This window comes from Ambystoma mexicanum, chromosome 4q (assembly GCF_040938575.1).
Source record: "Ambystoma mexicanum isolate Mex_15411 chromosome 4q, UKY_AmexF1_1, whole genome shotgun sequence".
In the NCBI taxonomy this organism is placed as follows: Eukaryota; Metazoa; Chordata; class Amphibia; order Caudata; family Ambystomatidae; genus Ambystoma; species Ambystoma mexicanum.
In genome coordinates this window covers 861,068,621-861,087,057 of record NC_090928.1, presented here as the reverse complement: position 1 = coordinate 861,087,057, position 18,437 = coordinate 861,068,621, and the positions used below count along the sequence as shown (strand labels likewise).

At 41.6% G+C, this 18,437-nt stretch overlaps 1 protein-coding gene across 1 annotated transcript in view; it reads left to right on the top strand.

Annotated features, from left to right (window-relative positions):
• Positions 1 to 18,437, top strand: part of TTC7A (tetratricopeptide repeat domain 7A) — a 2,220,458-nt gene that overhangs the window by 1,196,272 nt on the left and 1,005,749 nt on the right. The window contains exon 14 of the mRNA XM_069608425.1: positions 15,126 to 15,198. Coding sequence (XP_069464526.1) covers positions 15,126 to 15,198 — 73 coding nt within the window. The remainder of the gene's footprint in view (positions 1 to 15,125; positions 15,199 to 18,437) is intronic.

Below are 18,437 nucleotides of genomic sequence, written 5' to 3'. Positions count from 1 at the left end.
CATGTCCGTATTCGAACTGACACACGTCCTTAACACATCCAACCCATTCCTCAACTCCGTTACCTCATGGTATCGGTATATTGATGATATCATCTTCCTCTGGAAAGGAGAAGACAACACTTTGATGGAATTTTTTCAATGGCTTAACTTGTGCTCCACAGAAATTCAATTTACCATAAATAAGAGCAACCAGAAAATGAATTTCCTGGATCTTACTATCATACCCAGGAACAACAAACTTGAATGCTCTATTTTCAAAAAAAGTACTGACCGCAACACGGTCCTTCATTATAGCAGCCACCACCCCAAGAGCTTATGAGACAATCTCCCATACGGCCAATTTCTGAGGATTCGCCGTAACTGTACCCAAATGGGGGACTTCCAGAAACACTCCAGCGACCTAAAGCTGAAATTGACAGCAAGAGGATACCCCAAAAGACTTATAAGGAATACCCAGAAAAGAGCAAGATTCACACCAAGAGAGGCCCTTCTCACACCGAAAGATAAAATCACTCCATCTGAGAACATCCTGACCTGCGTCACGACGTTCAGTCCCACTACCTCCAAACTTAAGACCCTTATTAAGAAATTCTGGCCTTTGGTGCAACTCAATCTCCCAGATGAACCGAAACCACGGATGGCACTCAAAAGGTCCAAAAACCTTAAAGAATTCCTCACTAGTGCCAAACCCAACAAAAACATGGGCCGATCGACGATGTGGGCCATGAGAGAAATCACTGGACACCATCCATGTGGCCAATGCACCGGTTGCAGGCAAACCAAGAAACTCAACTCTTTCATGATTGATGGAAAAGAGTGGAAATTCAGTCATTTTTCAAATTGCAAATCCACCAACGTTATTTACGTGATCCAGTGCCCCTGCGGCCTCAGATACGTAGGTCAAACATCCAGACCTGTGCACAAACATATCAGCGAACACAGATCTAGGATACGCTGCAAAACTCTTGCTGCCCCTTTGGTCCAGCATTTCATGGAATTCCATCACAGCCCAGACTCATTTGCCTGGTGGGTGGTAGACAAAGTTCAAAACAGAAACAACACTGCCAACTCCTTGAACTTTAAAGAAGCATGGTGGATGCACAAACTTAAATCCACCACTTCCGGCCTTAATGAAGCCTTACCAGGACCCTTCTATTGGTAACATCACCCAAAATCTTTACACTCTACCACAGGCGGAGCCCCTGATTTTCCCACCCGGCCCCACAGTTTCTACTTTTCATACAGGCCTTCCACTAAACTTCATGGACCAGCCGGATCACGTGGTCAGTGCTCTCTCAACAATTGAATAATTGTTCATTCAATTATGTAACAGCTTTCTGCTCTGTTTATTATTTTTTCTGGAGTTTTGACAATCCCTTTTCCTGCTACAGTAAGTGTTGTTGTTAGCTTGTTGGCAGGACTATTTCCTGTCATCCATTATCATGTGTTACTGCACTTATTATTGTACAAAACTTGTTTAAATCAGAGCACTAGACAGATGTTGTTTTACACTCTGTACCACTTGCAGACTAATATTAATGCCCACTCAAACTATGCAGGGCAGTAGTCTGTAATCTGTATAAATATGTGCATTTTTATCATTTTGATAATTTCTCATCATTTCTTCACCATGATGTGCCATGCCCAATGTACTGTCTTTAGTAGCCACACACCTTCCGTGCCTAATGCACTGTCTTGGAAAGTAAATGTTGGAATCAGATGTACTTGCCATCTGTCATCATGTGTGACTGCACTTATTATTGTACAGGGCCTGTTTAAATTAGAGCACTAGACAGATGTTGTGTTATAATTGTTTTACACATTTTCTTTCCACTGACAGACTAACATAAAGGCCCACTTTAACTATGCAGGGATGTAGTCTGTAACCCCTTTAAAATTGTGCATTTTTATCATCTCTCCACCATGACGTTCCGGGCCCAATGTACTATTTTGGGTAATCACACTAGACTGGGCTGCATCACGCATACACTTTGTGTAGCAGTCCATGTCCCTAGCACCCGACCAGTAGACTCATCCATTCTAGAGTTAATATTTCCCCCCCCATTTCCACCCCTCCCCTCTCCCACCACACTGCAACCTTCACAACTCTCCCCGTGTGTTTAACTCACATGATTCCGCCCTTTTCGGTCGCGGAGACTTGGGCTCACGTGGGTCCTAGCCCGAGCACGGACGCCTCCCCAGCGGTCCTCACATTTGGGTTCGCTTTCCCAGAGATAGATTCCTTCCAGCAGGGCCGAGCCCCTTGATCAGCCAGCCTACCCCTGCGCGGCCCCACGCCACGTCATTTCCAACGCTACGAGACACTGGTCTCCAGCGCATGCGCTGTGGCGCTCCGCCTCACAGCGCATATACTGAGCTCTCTATTCCAGAGCCAGCACAGGCACCATTTTGAGACGCCTGCACCTTGTTGCTGCTCGCCGGCAACCGCATCAGGTACGTGTCCCCTGCTTCCTTTGCCCAGCTAGGTAGATTTTGGCAACAGACTTCCTGCCATCTCGCATTACTTCCAGTCTGTGTGCTCCAATTCAGACTTATTGCTCCCTCATGTCGTTTTTATATTTTTATTCATTTTTTCTTTTCATTGTTTGCTCACAGGGCTCACGAGACGAATCTTGCCCATGAGCTCCCCAGCCTCGAAGATTTTTCTCTTGGCTAACCCCCATTCGGGCTCCCCATGCTCACGAACAACCTGCATCCTCACCTGCCCCTTTTTTGGAAAGACATGGCGTCCATCTGCACTTACTGGAAGCACGACCAGTGGTGAGTGGACCCCCTCTTTTGGAATCTGTTCTAGGACCTGTGTTCAAGTATTAGATACTATGGGCCTCATTACGACTCAGGCGGTAAGGGGTTTACGGCGGCGTAAACAACGCCGACCCTTACCGCCTGATTCTGAGGTCCCTTAGCGCCATGGAGGTTTTAACACCTGCTTTTAGCAGGTGTTAAAATCCATGGCGCTAAGGGACCTTGATGTTAATTACGCCACCGTAATTTACGGTGGCGTAATTAACGCCTTCCCCACTCCCATTATGCCCTATGGGGCAAAAATGGGAATGGGGAAGGGTAAATGGGGATTGGGGACTTACCGCCCCGCCAACCTCGGAATGGGGCGGTAAGTCCGCCAACCACCATGGCGTAAACGTAGTTTACGCCATGGTGGTAAAGGTACGACCCAGGCGGTAACTTACCGCCTGGGTCGTAATGAGGCCCTATGTATCGACCTATTCAAGCACTCTGCTGCTGCATTTTAACATTGATTTCTCTCCCTCATGATTTTTTCCTTGCTTTCTCTTTTCTCACACAGAGTCCCCTGACTTTTTTTGGCCCAAGAAGAAGGCTATCAATCTATCCTGCCGAAACGTCAGCAGCACACCCACCCAGATTTTTTATGAGCTTTTTTTGATTGTGCTGCCCTTTAAAATCCCTAACATCATTTCCAGACGTAGACCGAATATAAGGTCAGACTTTAGCCGGGCACAGGAGACATAGATTCAACCGTCTCCCCATCTTGTTGGTCAGATACAAAAATTGTGAACCTACTTCTTATGTCACTGAGTACAGTTTCCTTTATATAGTGAATCTTGAACTATGTATGTTTTTTCATGAATGGACATCATGGATTGTTATGAAATGAAACAACTGGAATTTCTTGCAATATTAAGTTTATTTAAAAAAAGCTCATAATAGAAAGTTAAATGATAAATTAAAATTAATTTTACACATATATTTGAGTCATATGTTTAGCATCAGCAAGTATGTCGTTTTTCTTAATGGTTGCCCAGAATGATATGTGTTCCCATTAGGGTCTAAATAACCAGTGTACACTGAATTTTCCCTGTACACCTCCTAGACTTATAGAGGGGAGGACAACCCCCTTGTTATAGACCCATTGCCTTTGCCAATAATTATTGTGGATGTGTCACTAAAGAGAACTCCCAAGGCTTCCACTTCTTAACCCCTCATTACGAGGTAGCCGGCAGTGATAAAAACAGTCAGTATATGCAAATATCGCAGGATTCTACAACGCACCAAATTATGAGGTGAGAATTATTTATCATGGAAATCCTAGGACAATTGCACACAGTAAATAGCACCAGATTATGAGGTCAAGAAACACATCAAAATTCTTCCCTTTTCTACATGTACACATTTCTGCAGTAGGAAATCCAAATGGGGTGAAATGTGTGCATCTCTGACCCCATATTTAATGCAATACATAGAAGCATCAATGAGGACCCTTCTCTGCATTATTTACATTTTCACAGCAGTGGTGTAATCTGCTACTCTATTGAATCCATTTCCAATCTAAAATCTAAAAGCACCAGTGGAAAGGTATCACAAATCAGATTCCAGAATTACCGAATGTGGCAATGGTATTTTGTGCATGTGGAAATTCCTGTCAAAAGAACAAGAGAACAGGCCCCCCGTCCCTTACCAGCGTAGGTCAGAGGACTAGAGATATGGTGTGTGCTCTGGTTGGAGAAATCCAATGCACATCAGTCAGAGATGTCTTAAAATTTAGATTTAATGAAAAAGACATTCAAATATAAAAAACTACAAACACAAGAGTGAAACGTCATCCTGACTATAACTATTAACATCCCACATACATGTTAATAACACCTTATACCACAGTGAGTTTGTGCAAAATTATGACAACATTACCATGACTGCAAAGAAAGGTTCAACAACCCAGCTCAATATTAATGAGCTCACCACCTAAAGAATGCAAACCACGTGGTATCTTGCCACTATGTCCTCAAGGCCAGTTTGCCCAACCAGAGTTGATGAATCCTCGGTTAATTAGCATCCTGCACTCTATTTATTGTAGTGTGGGTGTCCTGTCCATCATCTTAATACTCTAATGTTATACAAGAAAGATAACAGATGGGGCACTACAACAAGACCTAATCGATCGCACATCTGGCTCATATAAATAATGAGGTAGACAAAAGTCAAAGCATCGTGTTTGTGGCCCCTCTTCAATGACCTGCCTATTTTAGACAATCACAGCTGTTCACCAGAGAGGCCTTCATCAGGACACATTATTAGGTTTTCTATTCACGTTGATTCACCAAATGCTTTTGCGTGTACAAAACTGTAAAACAAAACAAAAAGCAATCCACACTGTTAAAACCACCGCCAGGACATCGAGGTTATACTCATCATGCACAACAAACACTCATATCTAGACCACTGACCTTTTTATTTCTTTTCTTGCTTGTATGTGGTGAGGGCCACATTTCTTTTTTGATGAGCAGGTTGAAATTCTGAACATTTAAATGCTCCTTCGACAAACCAATTTCTAACATTATTATTTTGTTCATTCATTTATTTTAATATTTGGGTGCCCAACAATGGGCAGTCATTGCCTTTTGGGTTATGAATTGCCAATGCATCTAAATAGGCGCAGGATCTTGGAGCAAGGAAATCTCCACAATTTCTTATCTTGCTTGAGTATCCAAAACTGGCTGGATTCGTCAGAAGGATAGTAGGTGGGTACTGTTTCTCTTTTTGAAAAACACGTTAGTGGGTTGCGCTTCTGGTAGGAACAGTATAAATCACACAATGATAATTCTTCCATGTATTTTGTTTATTCTTTGCATTAATTTTCATGCAACTCTAATTTTCATTCATATATTCCCATGTTCAGATTTATTTCTCTCTGTTCACATTTGTTTCTCTCATTACGTGTTTCCCCACGGTATGTGCATGTGGTTCTTCAGGAGAGATACTTGGAAGAAAATATTGAAAGAAAAGGAGAAAATGAAATAATGTTCAAGAGTTAACTCAGGGATAAATAATAGAAATGGTGGGGTGGGTCGGCTACTCTGGTTGTGTAGCCTGTTTAGTATACTCACCTAAAATTTAAATTATTTTTATAGATATTGTTATCTCTGAATTCTTATAAATACTTTGCCATTTTTATAGCTCTCAATTTTCTTCTATTCATGGAGATATTTTCCAGATTCTTATACTCTGAAAACAATGGAAAACCCAAACCTTTAGATCATATATAACATTTTTTCAGATTATTTTTATCTGCAAACAATGAAAGACCAAATATTTGGTCCATAATTGAAATATGTGAGTCTCTGTTTCAGAAGCTACCACTTATGTTCTCAACAAAAGTACCAGAGCTTCTAGCAAATCCTATTTTTACTTCCTATAGTATCAGAGTGAAAAGCAGTACCAAGAAAAACATTTCCTAGCTTTTCTCAGATTCAGTTACCTTTAGATTTCTGTATTCCTCCTCGGTTCAATTGCCTTAAGGACGCCAGGATCCACACTAGTGTTATGTCTGAATTTTTTTGCTTTTTATAGCCCGCGACAACGTCACGCATGACGTCACCGCGTTTTGTAGCGTGATGATGTCACGCGTCACGCAATAGCGTCAGTCGGCCATTTTGAATTACAAATATGTTGCCGAGACTGATTATGGATGCTACCACTTGAATAATATGCTACAATTTTTTCTTTAAATGAAGATAATAATGATAAATGAACATAAACCTGTGGTAGTCTGCTTAATTGAATACTTACATGTGGAGTGGTTATTTAAAGTGAAGGACTGTGATATGGTGAGAACGATATAAAGGACAGCATAACATTAAGAATAGTGGATAAAATAAGATAAGAGTATGGATGCGAAAAATATCAAAAATCATAGTAATAATTAAGTGCACAGAGATATGTAGTCAAAAATAATAATAGTAGGAATGGTTTGGAACAACAATAACATTTCACTGTATGTAATTTTTACAACGTTCATCTGATATGTGAACGTGTCACTCTATTTGCAAACAATATAAGTATTTAGTGTGGATATTGAATGACATTTGGATAGAGTTTTGACTTTTATAGCAAGCAGGCCGTCTCTTGTTCTGAGTTCAGGCCAGAGTAGTATGTGTACAGAGCACATATCCATTTAGCCTCTCTTCTTCTTAACTGGAGTTCTCTATTTCCTCCTCTCTCCTGTGTGTCAACTCTTTCTTGATTTTTTTGGTTTCAATTGGTTAATGGTCTTGATTGAAATGTATTTCCATTGGAAATCTTGTATCATTATTCTTAATCATTATTCTTAATGGCTCTTAAGTGTTCTTGAAGTCTAATTTTCAATGATCTGATGGTACTCCCAACATATCTTTTCCTACAGATACAAGTGATTGGGCCTCATTACGGGTTGGGCACAAAAGGATTACCGGCACCAGTAAGGACACTGGTGCCGATAATCCCTTTGAGCCCTATTCCGAGTTCCCTTAGCGGGTCCCTTCCTTAACGCCTGGTTTTACCAGGCGTTATGGACGGGACCCGTTAAGGGAATTCAGAGCCAATAACGGTACCGCACTTTGCGGTACCGTTATTAGTGCCTTCCCCCTTCCCATTGAGACCTATGGGGGCTCAAATGGGAATGGGGAATGGCTTTTTCAATGGGGACTTACCGGTCCCGCAAAGGTCGGAATAGACCGGTAAGTCCCCATTGAACCAGGGCGGACTCTGTACCGGTATGGGAGGTAGCCATTGCGCAAATAGCGCCATGATTACCTCCATACTCGGAATGAGGCCCATTGTGTAGATTACATATTTTGTATTACAGTTGATGTACTGTTTGATCTTTTGGATTCTTCCATTTGATAGCTTTATTTCTTTCGTTCCATCCTCAATTTGATTGCAAATTGCACAATTTCCACACCTGTAGATTCTCAGTTCTATCTTCTTTAAGATGACTAGGGCTGATTTTTTGTTTCAAAGTTGTAGCTCTTCGGTATATTATCCTCCATTTGACTTCTATGTTTTGTTTGATTGTTTCGTCACTTTGTAAGATGTTCCAATGTTTTTTCAGAAGCTTATTTAAAACATATGCTTCACTAATATAAGTCGCGATGAAATCTACCTTTGTCTGTGTTTTTTTCTGTTTTGGTCGATCTTTTAACAAATCTGTTCTTGGTATTTTTTCAGCTTTTCTTATTGCACTTTCCACTTCTTCTGTTTTGTAGCCTCTCTTTATAAACTTATCTTTGAGATTTGATACATGTTCTTCATATTTATCTTTTGAGCTACAGTTCTGTTTTATTCTCAATATTTCACCATAGGGTATGTTCTTAATGATATGCCTTGCATGATTACTTTCTGCATGTAAAACCTTGTTTACTGCAGTAGGTTTTATGTACAGGTCAGTCAATATTTTTTCTCCATCCGTGTAAATTTGTAGATCCAAAAATTCAATACTCTCTGGGCTTATTTTATCTGTAAATTTGATATTATAGTCATTTGTATTCAGATATCCTATGTATTCTTGTAGTACCCTTTTGTCTCCATTTCATATCATTAATACATCGTTGATGTAACGGCCCCAATATACAATATAACTCTCTTTGAATGCTGGATGTTGCCACGCATGATTGATCTCAAAGTATCCCATGAACAGTAGGTGGGTACTGCCTCAGCACCTAAGATGTCAAACAAAAAGTAAAATCTGCTAATTTGCCTCCCACACCCTTCTAATAATACTGTAACTCTGAAAAGCCTAGTGCAACTCTGTGGGGCCCTTTCTACTGATAACTCTCAGCAGCTGTCCTGTTTGGCAGTATGGTAGTACAAAGAGACATGTGCAATCCTGCCAACAGACTAATGGAGTTCAAATCTCCAGCAGACAGTATCTGCTTTTAACCATGGTAGCTCGAATCCTAAATTGAATTAGATATCTGTCTTCTCCCAAAACCTGGTGGTAGTTAATCAGTAGCTAGGAATAAGTTATGACTGGTTATCACATGCGGTATCTGGGAATCCACAATTATACTGGCCAAAACCTTTTGGTGTCATTTTATTGTCGGCTTGGTGTCTAGTGAACTCTTTGTCAGTGCCTGCTTTGTATTCACTGTCTGGGACTTAATTTCCCTCAAAACAAACCATTTGGGTTCTGTCCCAGCAAAAGCCTCTGCCTTCCCTGTGAAGGGTTTGTCATCTTTCAGGACGACAGCAACTTCCCAAGGGGCAGCAAGAAGCACAGTGCTTCAAAGTACAAGCTCTGTTAGGCCAAAGGAAAACACACCAGGGTGCTAATTAACAGAGCCTCTTTGATAAAGGCAGACATGAGAAGGGGTGCAGTTAGAGTAGGCAAGAAAAAAGCACCAGCCCAAAGAAGGATCCCAACATCTCAGATGTATCAAGAGCTCCTAAACTTCCTCGAACCATCCCTACCTCCTGCTGACAAATCACTCTGGTATGACATCAGCAGGCGTAATATTCTGATGCAGCAACCAGGATTTGAACCCCTTACTGAAAGCTAGACTAGAACTAATTTGCTGTAGAACACTGTCTTTTTAGGAGGGTAAGACCACCCCATGCTGAATCATCTATGAGCTACTGAAGAATAAAGATTATACCTGGAAATGTGTTTGGATTACAATATGCTCAAAAGTCCTACAATAGAGGTCAAGACAAAAACATCCTTCAGGAAAAGAGCACACTTTTCCCTCAAGCATTCCAGAGGAACATGTGGGGTGATCAGCTGGCTGGACAGGGCCTACTTCAAGCTGAGACCACTAGTACTCAGAACCTGAAAACGGGTAAGCTCTCTAAACACCTTCCCGGCTGGGAGCTATAGAAGAACAAAGAACTTACTTTGCCTCAGGAGGCCCTGGACAAGGTCCCCGAGCATCCAGAAGTCAAGAAACAGCTCTGGACCTGGTTTTCCAGCTTTTATCCATTTTGTAGACTCCTTTCAAGCTGTTGCAAGCACCCTGAGCTACCTTTGACAATTACTGTTTTTCGATAGCTTTTGAGCTGTCGAGATACTTAGTTGAGCCATCACATGCCTGTGCTCTGCCATTTCAAAGCCCATCACCACTGAAGAACGGCACTGCATCATTGAATCTCTTTGAGTGAACTTGACAGATTCAAGATCCCAACTCAACCCATCGCCTGCATGGTTTCTTCACCTGATTCAAATTTATCACTGCTGCAGGACCGCATTGCATCCCTGGACCATCAAAAGCTGATTCTCTTGACATCCATGATCCATTGCGAATCACCGACTCAAAATGTCTCAGCACTGACTCAACCCATTGTAAGCATATAGAAGCCTGAGTCAATGCTGCTGAACCACAAAACACGCATTAAAGGTATTTCAAGCAGATCTGTCTGTGTGGCATGCCTTAACGGGCCTAGTGACTATAAGATCCAACTCTACCTTTTTGTAATACATCTACAGTAAGCTTGGCATTTCTGCTGAAATTATTGCCTGTGCACCCCTTTCTTCAGACTGAGAACGTCCCTGTCTCAACATTAATAGTTTGAATAGTCTGCCCCTTCCTTACAGGGGTGGGGTGTCGTTTTTTATGTATCAAAGTGCTTGTATTCTTAATTTGATGTACCCTATTTTTATAGTGTGTTGTTTGAACATTCTTTTATTTTGGTAGCACAGTACTATTGTAGTTTGAACTGCTTCTGTGCTAGCTCACATCCCTCCTGAAGAGTATAGCTCCCCTTGGTCCATGCTACCTTAAATAAGTGAAGTAGATCTATCTGTTGGGCTGTGCGGGTCTCATGATAATTTTTTGGGGGAAATTGTTTCCTTCTGATGTGCAGAATGTGGTGCCCACTCCCCCATTGTTCCTGTGAGAGGCATCCATTTGAAATATAAATGTTTGGAAGAAGTCTTGCATATTGAGGCGGGATGGGTGGATGGCATAGCAAGTGCTTCACTTACTTAAAGTTGTCCGGAATCTGGTTGGTCCATCGCTGGTGATTGGGGTGGGAGGTTGTTCGGTCATTGGGCCTGCAATACTGGAAAATGTTAGAATAAACCTTTGTTAGCATCTTACAAACCTCAGGAAGGCCCATAGTTCTTTCTTGGTGACAGGCAGTGGTGTTTTCTATATAGCCTTGGCTTTTCCTTCTTGTGCCTGAATTAGGCATTTTCCTATCTGGAATCCCACATACAAAATATTGGTCTGGGCCTGATGTATTTTTTTTATTTTATATTGTATATGGTTGACAAGAAACCTTTACATCTAAAGTATTAAAATATGTCCAGAAACCATCTTTTACAATGTACATATCACCACGGGAATAACATTTAAAATATAAAAATGGAAACACAAAAATACACAGTGTTACATAGTATTACATAAATCACAAGATATATATAAATGTTTCTTAAAAAAGTTAAAATTCATTAAACCCTGTTTGAGAAAAGGTACAAAGGACACGTATGCTGAATAAAACATTAAAAACTACAATCCAATGTTACAGCCGGCCCTAGTAGCATTATTTGTGCTAAAGATTACATCTATAGCAGCAACTGCAATAGGGGCCCATAAAATCGTATCTGCGGGCCACTTGAACTAAAACCTGCAAGGCGTTATCCTGTTCATTAAACAAATTCGAGGATTTGATAAATGAGGCTAACGTCTTTATATCAGGTATTCTGGATGGTGATACATCGAGACCATATATAATTGACATCCCCTCTCAGTCACCATTTTGAAAACTTAGCTAGATAAATCATTCTTTTACCACATAAAGCTGGACATGAAAGTCATAAACGCTTCATGGTTTCAATTTCCTCCACCTTCTCACAAAGGTAGAATGGGTTATTCGTCTTTTTCCTTCTAAATAGTACCTCACGGGTTGGCAAGATGTTTCAGCGTAGCTTGAGGAAGATTGTCCAGAAATGTCAGTTAGGGAATTGCAAAAGAAGAGGTGGGATAACCTCATGCTTTTTATGCTCCCTCGTTAAGTGGCTCAGAGAGGGATACGAATGGAATGTATCCATTGTTACAATCCAATCGTTCTGATATAACAGTCGCTTTACCTTATCAGGGTTTGTTACCAAAATCTCTCTATCTGAGTCAAGATCACATAGAGTTTGGTCACAAACATCCCAAATAATAGCCATCTACTTACTGGGATCTTTCCATGAGCCACACGGTTGTGTTATGTTATGTTTTTTCTCTTCTTAAGCGCCAAAGCCTGAGGGCATCCAGGTGCTGTACAAGAGGACGCAAACAGTGAGTTGGTACTTTTACTCGAACAATCTGGTTTTCAACAGTTTTCTAAAGAGTAATAGACCTCCCTCCTTATGAAGGCTCTCTGGCAAATTGTTCCAGATCTTAGCTGCCTGAAACGGATAAGCCCAGCCATTTCCCCAGGAACTTTTTATTCGGTCAACTTTGACATAGGAAGCCTGTGCAGATCGAAGGTTTCTGTTTGGCTGATGAATCACTACCTTTTCTTTGAGGTATTGGGGAACGGGTCCAAAGATGCATTTATGGCAGACTGTCAATACTTTAAAAAAGATTTGTACGGAAACTAGGAGCCAATGCAGCTCCCTCCATGCTGCGGAAGTAGGTTTGCTTGGGCCCATTTGATGGACTACTCGAACTGCCGCATTTTGAACCTATTGCTATTTCTTAATATTTTCTTTATTGTCTCCACTCAATAAAGCATTGCAATAATCCAGACGCAGAAGTATTATAGCCCTGACTAATTTGGCCCGATTATCTTTAGAAACTAACGGAGCCACCTGCCTTAAACATTTTTGTTGGTAATAAGTACTTCTTACAATCGCTTCTACATGGGCCCCTACATCTAAACTTGCCTCCATTTAGGTACCAAGTGTTTTTACCTTAGGTGTCACTTTTATCTGGCTACTTTCAATCTTGAAATGTTCACATTTTTGGTCCAAGCTGTCTCTGACGTGATGTGAGCCATAGATCATCAAATCCGTTTTTGTAGCATTTAAACACAGCCAATTATGTGACATCCAGCTTTGTATACATTTAAAGGCCTAATTTAACTTATCTTGGTCTAGTTCATAATTTCCGCTCAACTCCACCAGGAGTTGGAAGTCATTGGCGTAATTGGTCCTGATGGTCCAGTTTGCCCAAATCAACATACAATGTATTCCGCAAAGGGGCAATTAGGCTGCAGAAGAGGGACATGAATCACCATTTTACCCGAGCCTGCAACACGGTTAAACCTAACTCGTACCTAATTGCCGCCATTGGGATGTTGTTAGGCAACTTCAGTATTCATCTCCACAACCTCAAAACATTGTCTGGCACAAAGAGCCAGAGTCCGTGGGAATTTATTGTGGAATTTTGTGTGAAATCTGCCAATTTCAATTTGCTGGTGAATTTGTCACCCACTTTTAGTCACAGGGGAGATACAGGTATAATCTGTTCGACTGTCACATTTTATAAGATTGACTTTAAGTTACAGAATGTTCAGAAAGCAAAGAGCTGGAAAAGTTGTAAACCATGGCTGAGACAGGAGGCATGAGTGTAATATATGACCTTAAAGCGGTGCTTAATGTGTAAAAAGATATTAAGTACCGGGCCCAAATACTTTCAAGTACACCTGTGAGGATTGGGGCGGACATCTCCCCACCAACTGTTGACACCACCCCCCTGCAGTGTCATCATGTTTTGGGTTAAAGCTGAGTCTCCTACCGGCTCATTGAAGGTGATGTATACAGTGACAATAAGCAGATGTATGACATAACGAACATTTATCTAATTTCAATATGATGTGATATGATACGGCATTTATAACGCGCCTATACACATAGGCAACTAATTACACATCATCATTAACATTTCGCTCTGATTTGATTGGTGATTAGTGGAACATGTTCATCATCTATCCACAAAGAAAAGAGTAAACTTGCTCTCCTCCTATATTAAATTGATGGACAAATTCAGGCAGACTCATTAGTGAGCTGATGAACTTGCCTGTCAAACACAAGGTCTTCTTCTATAGGTTGACACTTGTCACAGGCACTCCAACAAAGTTCTTTTCCCTGATCTTGTCCCTGTGTTGAGGCTGCTGGCTGGTGACTGCCTTGTTGTTGTCAATCCAATTTGCTGTTTCAGCGTTCCTGGTTATTGCAGTAGAGTAATTGCCCCAATGTCAAGTAGGCTGTCTGGAGCAGTGTGCAGACTTTGCCATCATGAGTGTGCAGCACAGTTACATTTCAACTCAATGTTATCTATAAAAATAGATAACTTGCCATGCCCTCCTGGGTAATAAGTTTCATGAATAACTGTGAGCCTGCCAGGATGCAGAGACCCTGGCCAGCGAGCACAATTGTTGCTTGTTGTGTTACTATGACTGACTGACAGTTAAAATAACAAAATTGCCAAAACAACACAACATAATCAAGCTGAGTCTGAAACAATAAGTGCCGGGGTTCAGAAAAAAGTGCCAGGCAGAGCACTGGCAAGCACCCCAACAAATTGAGCACTGCCTTGAAAATGGGAGAAGAGCCAGTCCGAGCAGATTGCTACCATACTATTGTACTTGCCCATAGTGAATTTAAATGTGCCACCCCATCTTTAAGCAACAGCTGTTGGTAACTACATGATATGTGGCTACTCTTCCTTGACACGCCACAGCTGAAAAATAAATTGGTGAAGCTTCCTGCTTCGCTGTTCACAAGTTTTTTTGGACTAAACAAGTTTACAGAATGTTCAGAATGTGTTAAAATAAACGCTACTTCAGGCTGCAATAAGGTTTCGCATAAGCATGCCTTTTCTCTTAGCTGTGGAAAAAATCTATTATTACATTGACTTCATAGTCTCCTCATTAGGCCACATAGACCTCACCTTCCCCGAAGCACACAGTGGTTCACTGCCCCCGCCTTCTTAACAATAATTAAGGTAAAAATAAACATTCTATCAAATGAACGGACGAATGAGAACATTTACCTGCCAGGAACCCTACTAACGATGTTAAGAATAAAAAAATGCATTTTTCAGAATCACCTACTTACATACATTTTTCATCTTAACAATGTAACTCCGTTTTTCTTACAATAAATAATGTTTTACGTTTTGTAATTATACCAATGATTACATATAATGCTTCTTACTTTTCTGCTTCAGCACTTGCTTTAGTGGTGAATAACAACTGTTAATTGTCCTTTTGCTCTGTTATCATCCCTCACTATTTATCAGACCGCTAACTTGGAAGCAGTCATTTACCAAATGTTATTAATCATAGACGTAGTCAGGAATGCTGACATATTGTACATAGTGTAGACATTATAATACCATATAATACCATGTTCCTAATATGTGTTTCTTCTCCTTTCACAGGGCTCACCTTCTGGCACCTGAAGACCACCAAATAATAATGTATCTTGCATTACAGTTGGCCCTTGTGCGACAGGTTGGTATTTTAGCCTAAACTCATAATTGATTATCACTTTGTACAGTCTCCTTTGAGGGGGTTCATGGTACCTGTTAAAACATTGTTATGTCAGAGGTGTATAGGTTAGCTGTGTACCCTCACATCAATTTTTCAACATTTAATACCAGTGACCACTAGGGGGCTTAAATAGCCTATCCAGCAAGATACAATTGTTCCATGAATCGTAAAATATCATATATTTATCTGACAGTTACATGTACAGTAGGGAAAGAAAACAGCTTTTCCCAGGTGTAAAAATCCCATTACTTTCTCAGCACTATGGATCATTACAGGGGTCTGCAATCTTTGGCTCACCACATGGTTTTGATTACATCCCCCATGAGTCCTAGCCAGCATAGACAGTGGTGAGAGATCATGTGAGTCGTAGTACTGGGGATCTAAAGGTTGTAGACCACTGTCCTCGACAATGTATGACTTCCATACTTTCAAGGCTGTTCTTCTTTGTAATGGTACAGTCATAAATGTTTCTATGCCTCGTAATTTAAGCAGGAATAGATTTCCCTGCACACACATAAGAAAATAAATACATAAATCTTATGAGAAAATACATAAATCTTCAGACCCAGATGCAGCACAGAAATGACTACCATCAAGGTGATCGACGATGCCCTTAAAATCATCGATGATGGCCATCCTTGGCTCCTTGTCCTCCTTGACCTCTCAGCAGCATTCAACACAGTAGACCGTCAGACACTCACGACAATCTTCATCTCTGAATGGGGATCAGCAAGATCGCCCGTTGCTGGTTCAAATTCTACCTTGCCAATCATCACCAGTTCGTGAAAATAGATTCCTCCAGATCACCAACTCTACCCATCACTTGTTGAGTTCCACAAGGATCCAACCTCTCCCTCGGACATTCATTCTTTACATGGAACCACTGAGAACGCTGCTCCCTCCACGCAACATCCACATACACCAATACGGAGATGACATGCAGCTCGACATCAATATATCCACCCTTTAAGACAGCCACAAGCTCAAGGCCTGCCTCACATTGATCCCGTCATGGATGTTCAGTGCTTACCTGAAACTCAACCCCTCCAAGACTAAATTCCAACTGCTGGCTAACAAAACTGAACACCCTGACATCCACACCTGGATTCTCTGCTATGAACCTGGAGGTCTACACACCCCAACTGGCCACCTATCCATGTGAATTATGTAGGCTGTTCTCAAAATGTGAAGAGACACCTTAAAACACCAACAACAAGGAGCACTGTGGAGCAGCCATCATGACGGCTGCTTAATTCAGAAGCTCTGTGATCCAAGATCCATCCTTCAATAAATTCCTTTTTTTGGTATAGCAACGTTTACATTCTCAGCTGTAAACTGGAATTGGATGTTCTTTTCCTCTTGTGCTGCATCTGTCAAGTGAAGTAGTGAGTTGGTTCCTTGAGAGTGAGATCTTGTAGCTTGAGCTGTGGGAAGCTGCATTTGCAGCCCTGGGCTCCTGGGACTTGGCTCACCAGTTCCTCCATCCCTGCTTTGCCTTGCTATCAGCTGGTGTGCGTAATCCTTGTCACGGAGGCTGGCTGGCATTGTGCCCAATTGTCCCATTCTGCATCCGTCGCTTAGTTTGTCATATACCTGGTATTGGCAGCACGCTCCAGCCTGGAGGCTTGCCCACCCAGCCCAGAGAGAGCTCCCTGGTGGCTGGATAGTGAGGTGGTTGGATGCTGCCTGTTCTGATCATTGTGGTTGGGGTATGCGGTGGGACTCTTCTGCAGGGCTTGAAGCTGACGTAAACCTACTGATTCCGGACCTGCAATGACAAAGTCCTGTTTATTAAATGGTTTCAGTGTGTTCACAAGTGCTATTTCTGCAGATGGAGGCTGAGTAAATATATATTATTATATAATATATACATATTAGTCCCAATGATTGAAGGGGTTGATCACTCTCCTGGAGGTGCTGGAAGCCTGATCTGGCTAGGGTCTACACATTGGGCTACTGACTTTTATGTTACACACTCTCCCCAGACTACTCTGTTCATTTCCCATGCCTGTTCTCCAGCTTCATCCATTTGCCATACCCGGTGGAGCTCAATGATTTTTCAACTTACACAATTAGCGAGACGCAGATCTTCCTGATACAAGGTGACCCCATGTAGTTACATAAGATGATGGGCCCATGATCTCCGGCCATTAGATAGTGTGAATGTTGCCTAGCCATGCTCAGTGACCTCATTGTCTCTTTGATCCTGAACTGTAACTGTAACAGTAATTGTGATTGAGGCCATGACCTGAGAGTCAGAAAGCACAGCCCTATGGATAGCTTCACCAAATCTACTCCTGATGACGCCTCCAAGAACAGCACATTGGCAATGGAGTCTGATGCTTCAAAGGGCGTTCCCTCTGGATCCTATATGTAGCTGCAGCAAATACTGTGTGGCATGTGAGAGGGCTTTGTGGGTGTCAACTCTGAACGTAATGAACTGTCGGCTACAGTACACTCCCTCGAGGCAATGCTGGACAATAAAAGTGATTGAATCACAGAATGAAAAAGCTGAATTGGGTCAGCGGAAGACACTATGCATACACTCTCATCAACAGTTCCCATGTTACAAAAGGAAGTAAGCTGGTTTCCTCCAAGTACAGTGATTTGGAGTCCAGGTCCCGGCTCAATAATCTACTAATGTTGGCCTGCCTTGAAATGCTCACAAGGAGAGTCCTTACTAAGGGAAATTCTGAATTGCTGTTAAGAAATCCCATTGTGCATTGATGCCCAAAACCAAGCCCTGTGAATCGCCACGGCCTGTTATTGCTCATCAGATGAACAACCCCGACAGAGGCCTACTGTATCTATGCATGTTGTTGTCTGGTTGTCTGGTGGTCTGGTAGAATATCCTGTAGCCTTATTTGGCTACTTTCTTTTTAAATATTCTTTCTTGTCTTCCCTCATTGTGTCTAACGTTTCTAGCTTTGTTCACACTGCACACAGGCATCTATTCAAATGTACCAAAGTATAAGTACTGAGCAATCGATCGCTGGAGTTTACTCCCTGTTTTTAATTTTCACTCATTTTATTCTTATGGTTACCCCAAGGTTATGTCTGACTTTTTGTTGGCATTTGGGGTTACATGATCATGTTGGGGATGATGAAGAGGGTAGTGGAATCTAGCATAGTTACTCAAACGCACTCGACTGTGTACCTCTTTATTCATATAGTACGGTCACAAGCTCTCTACAGATAAC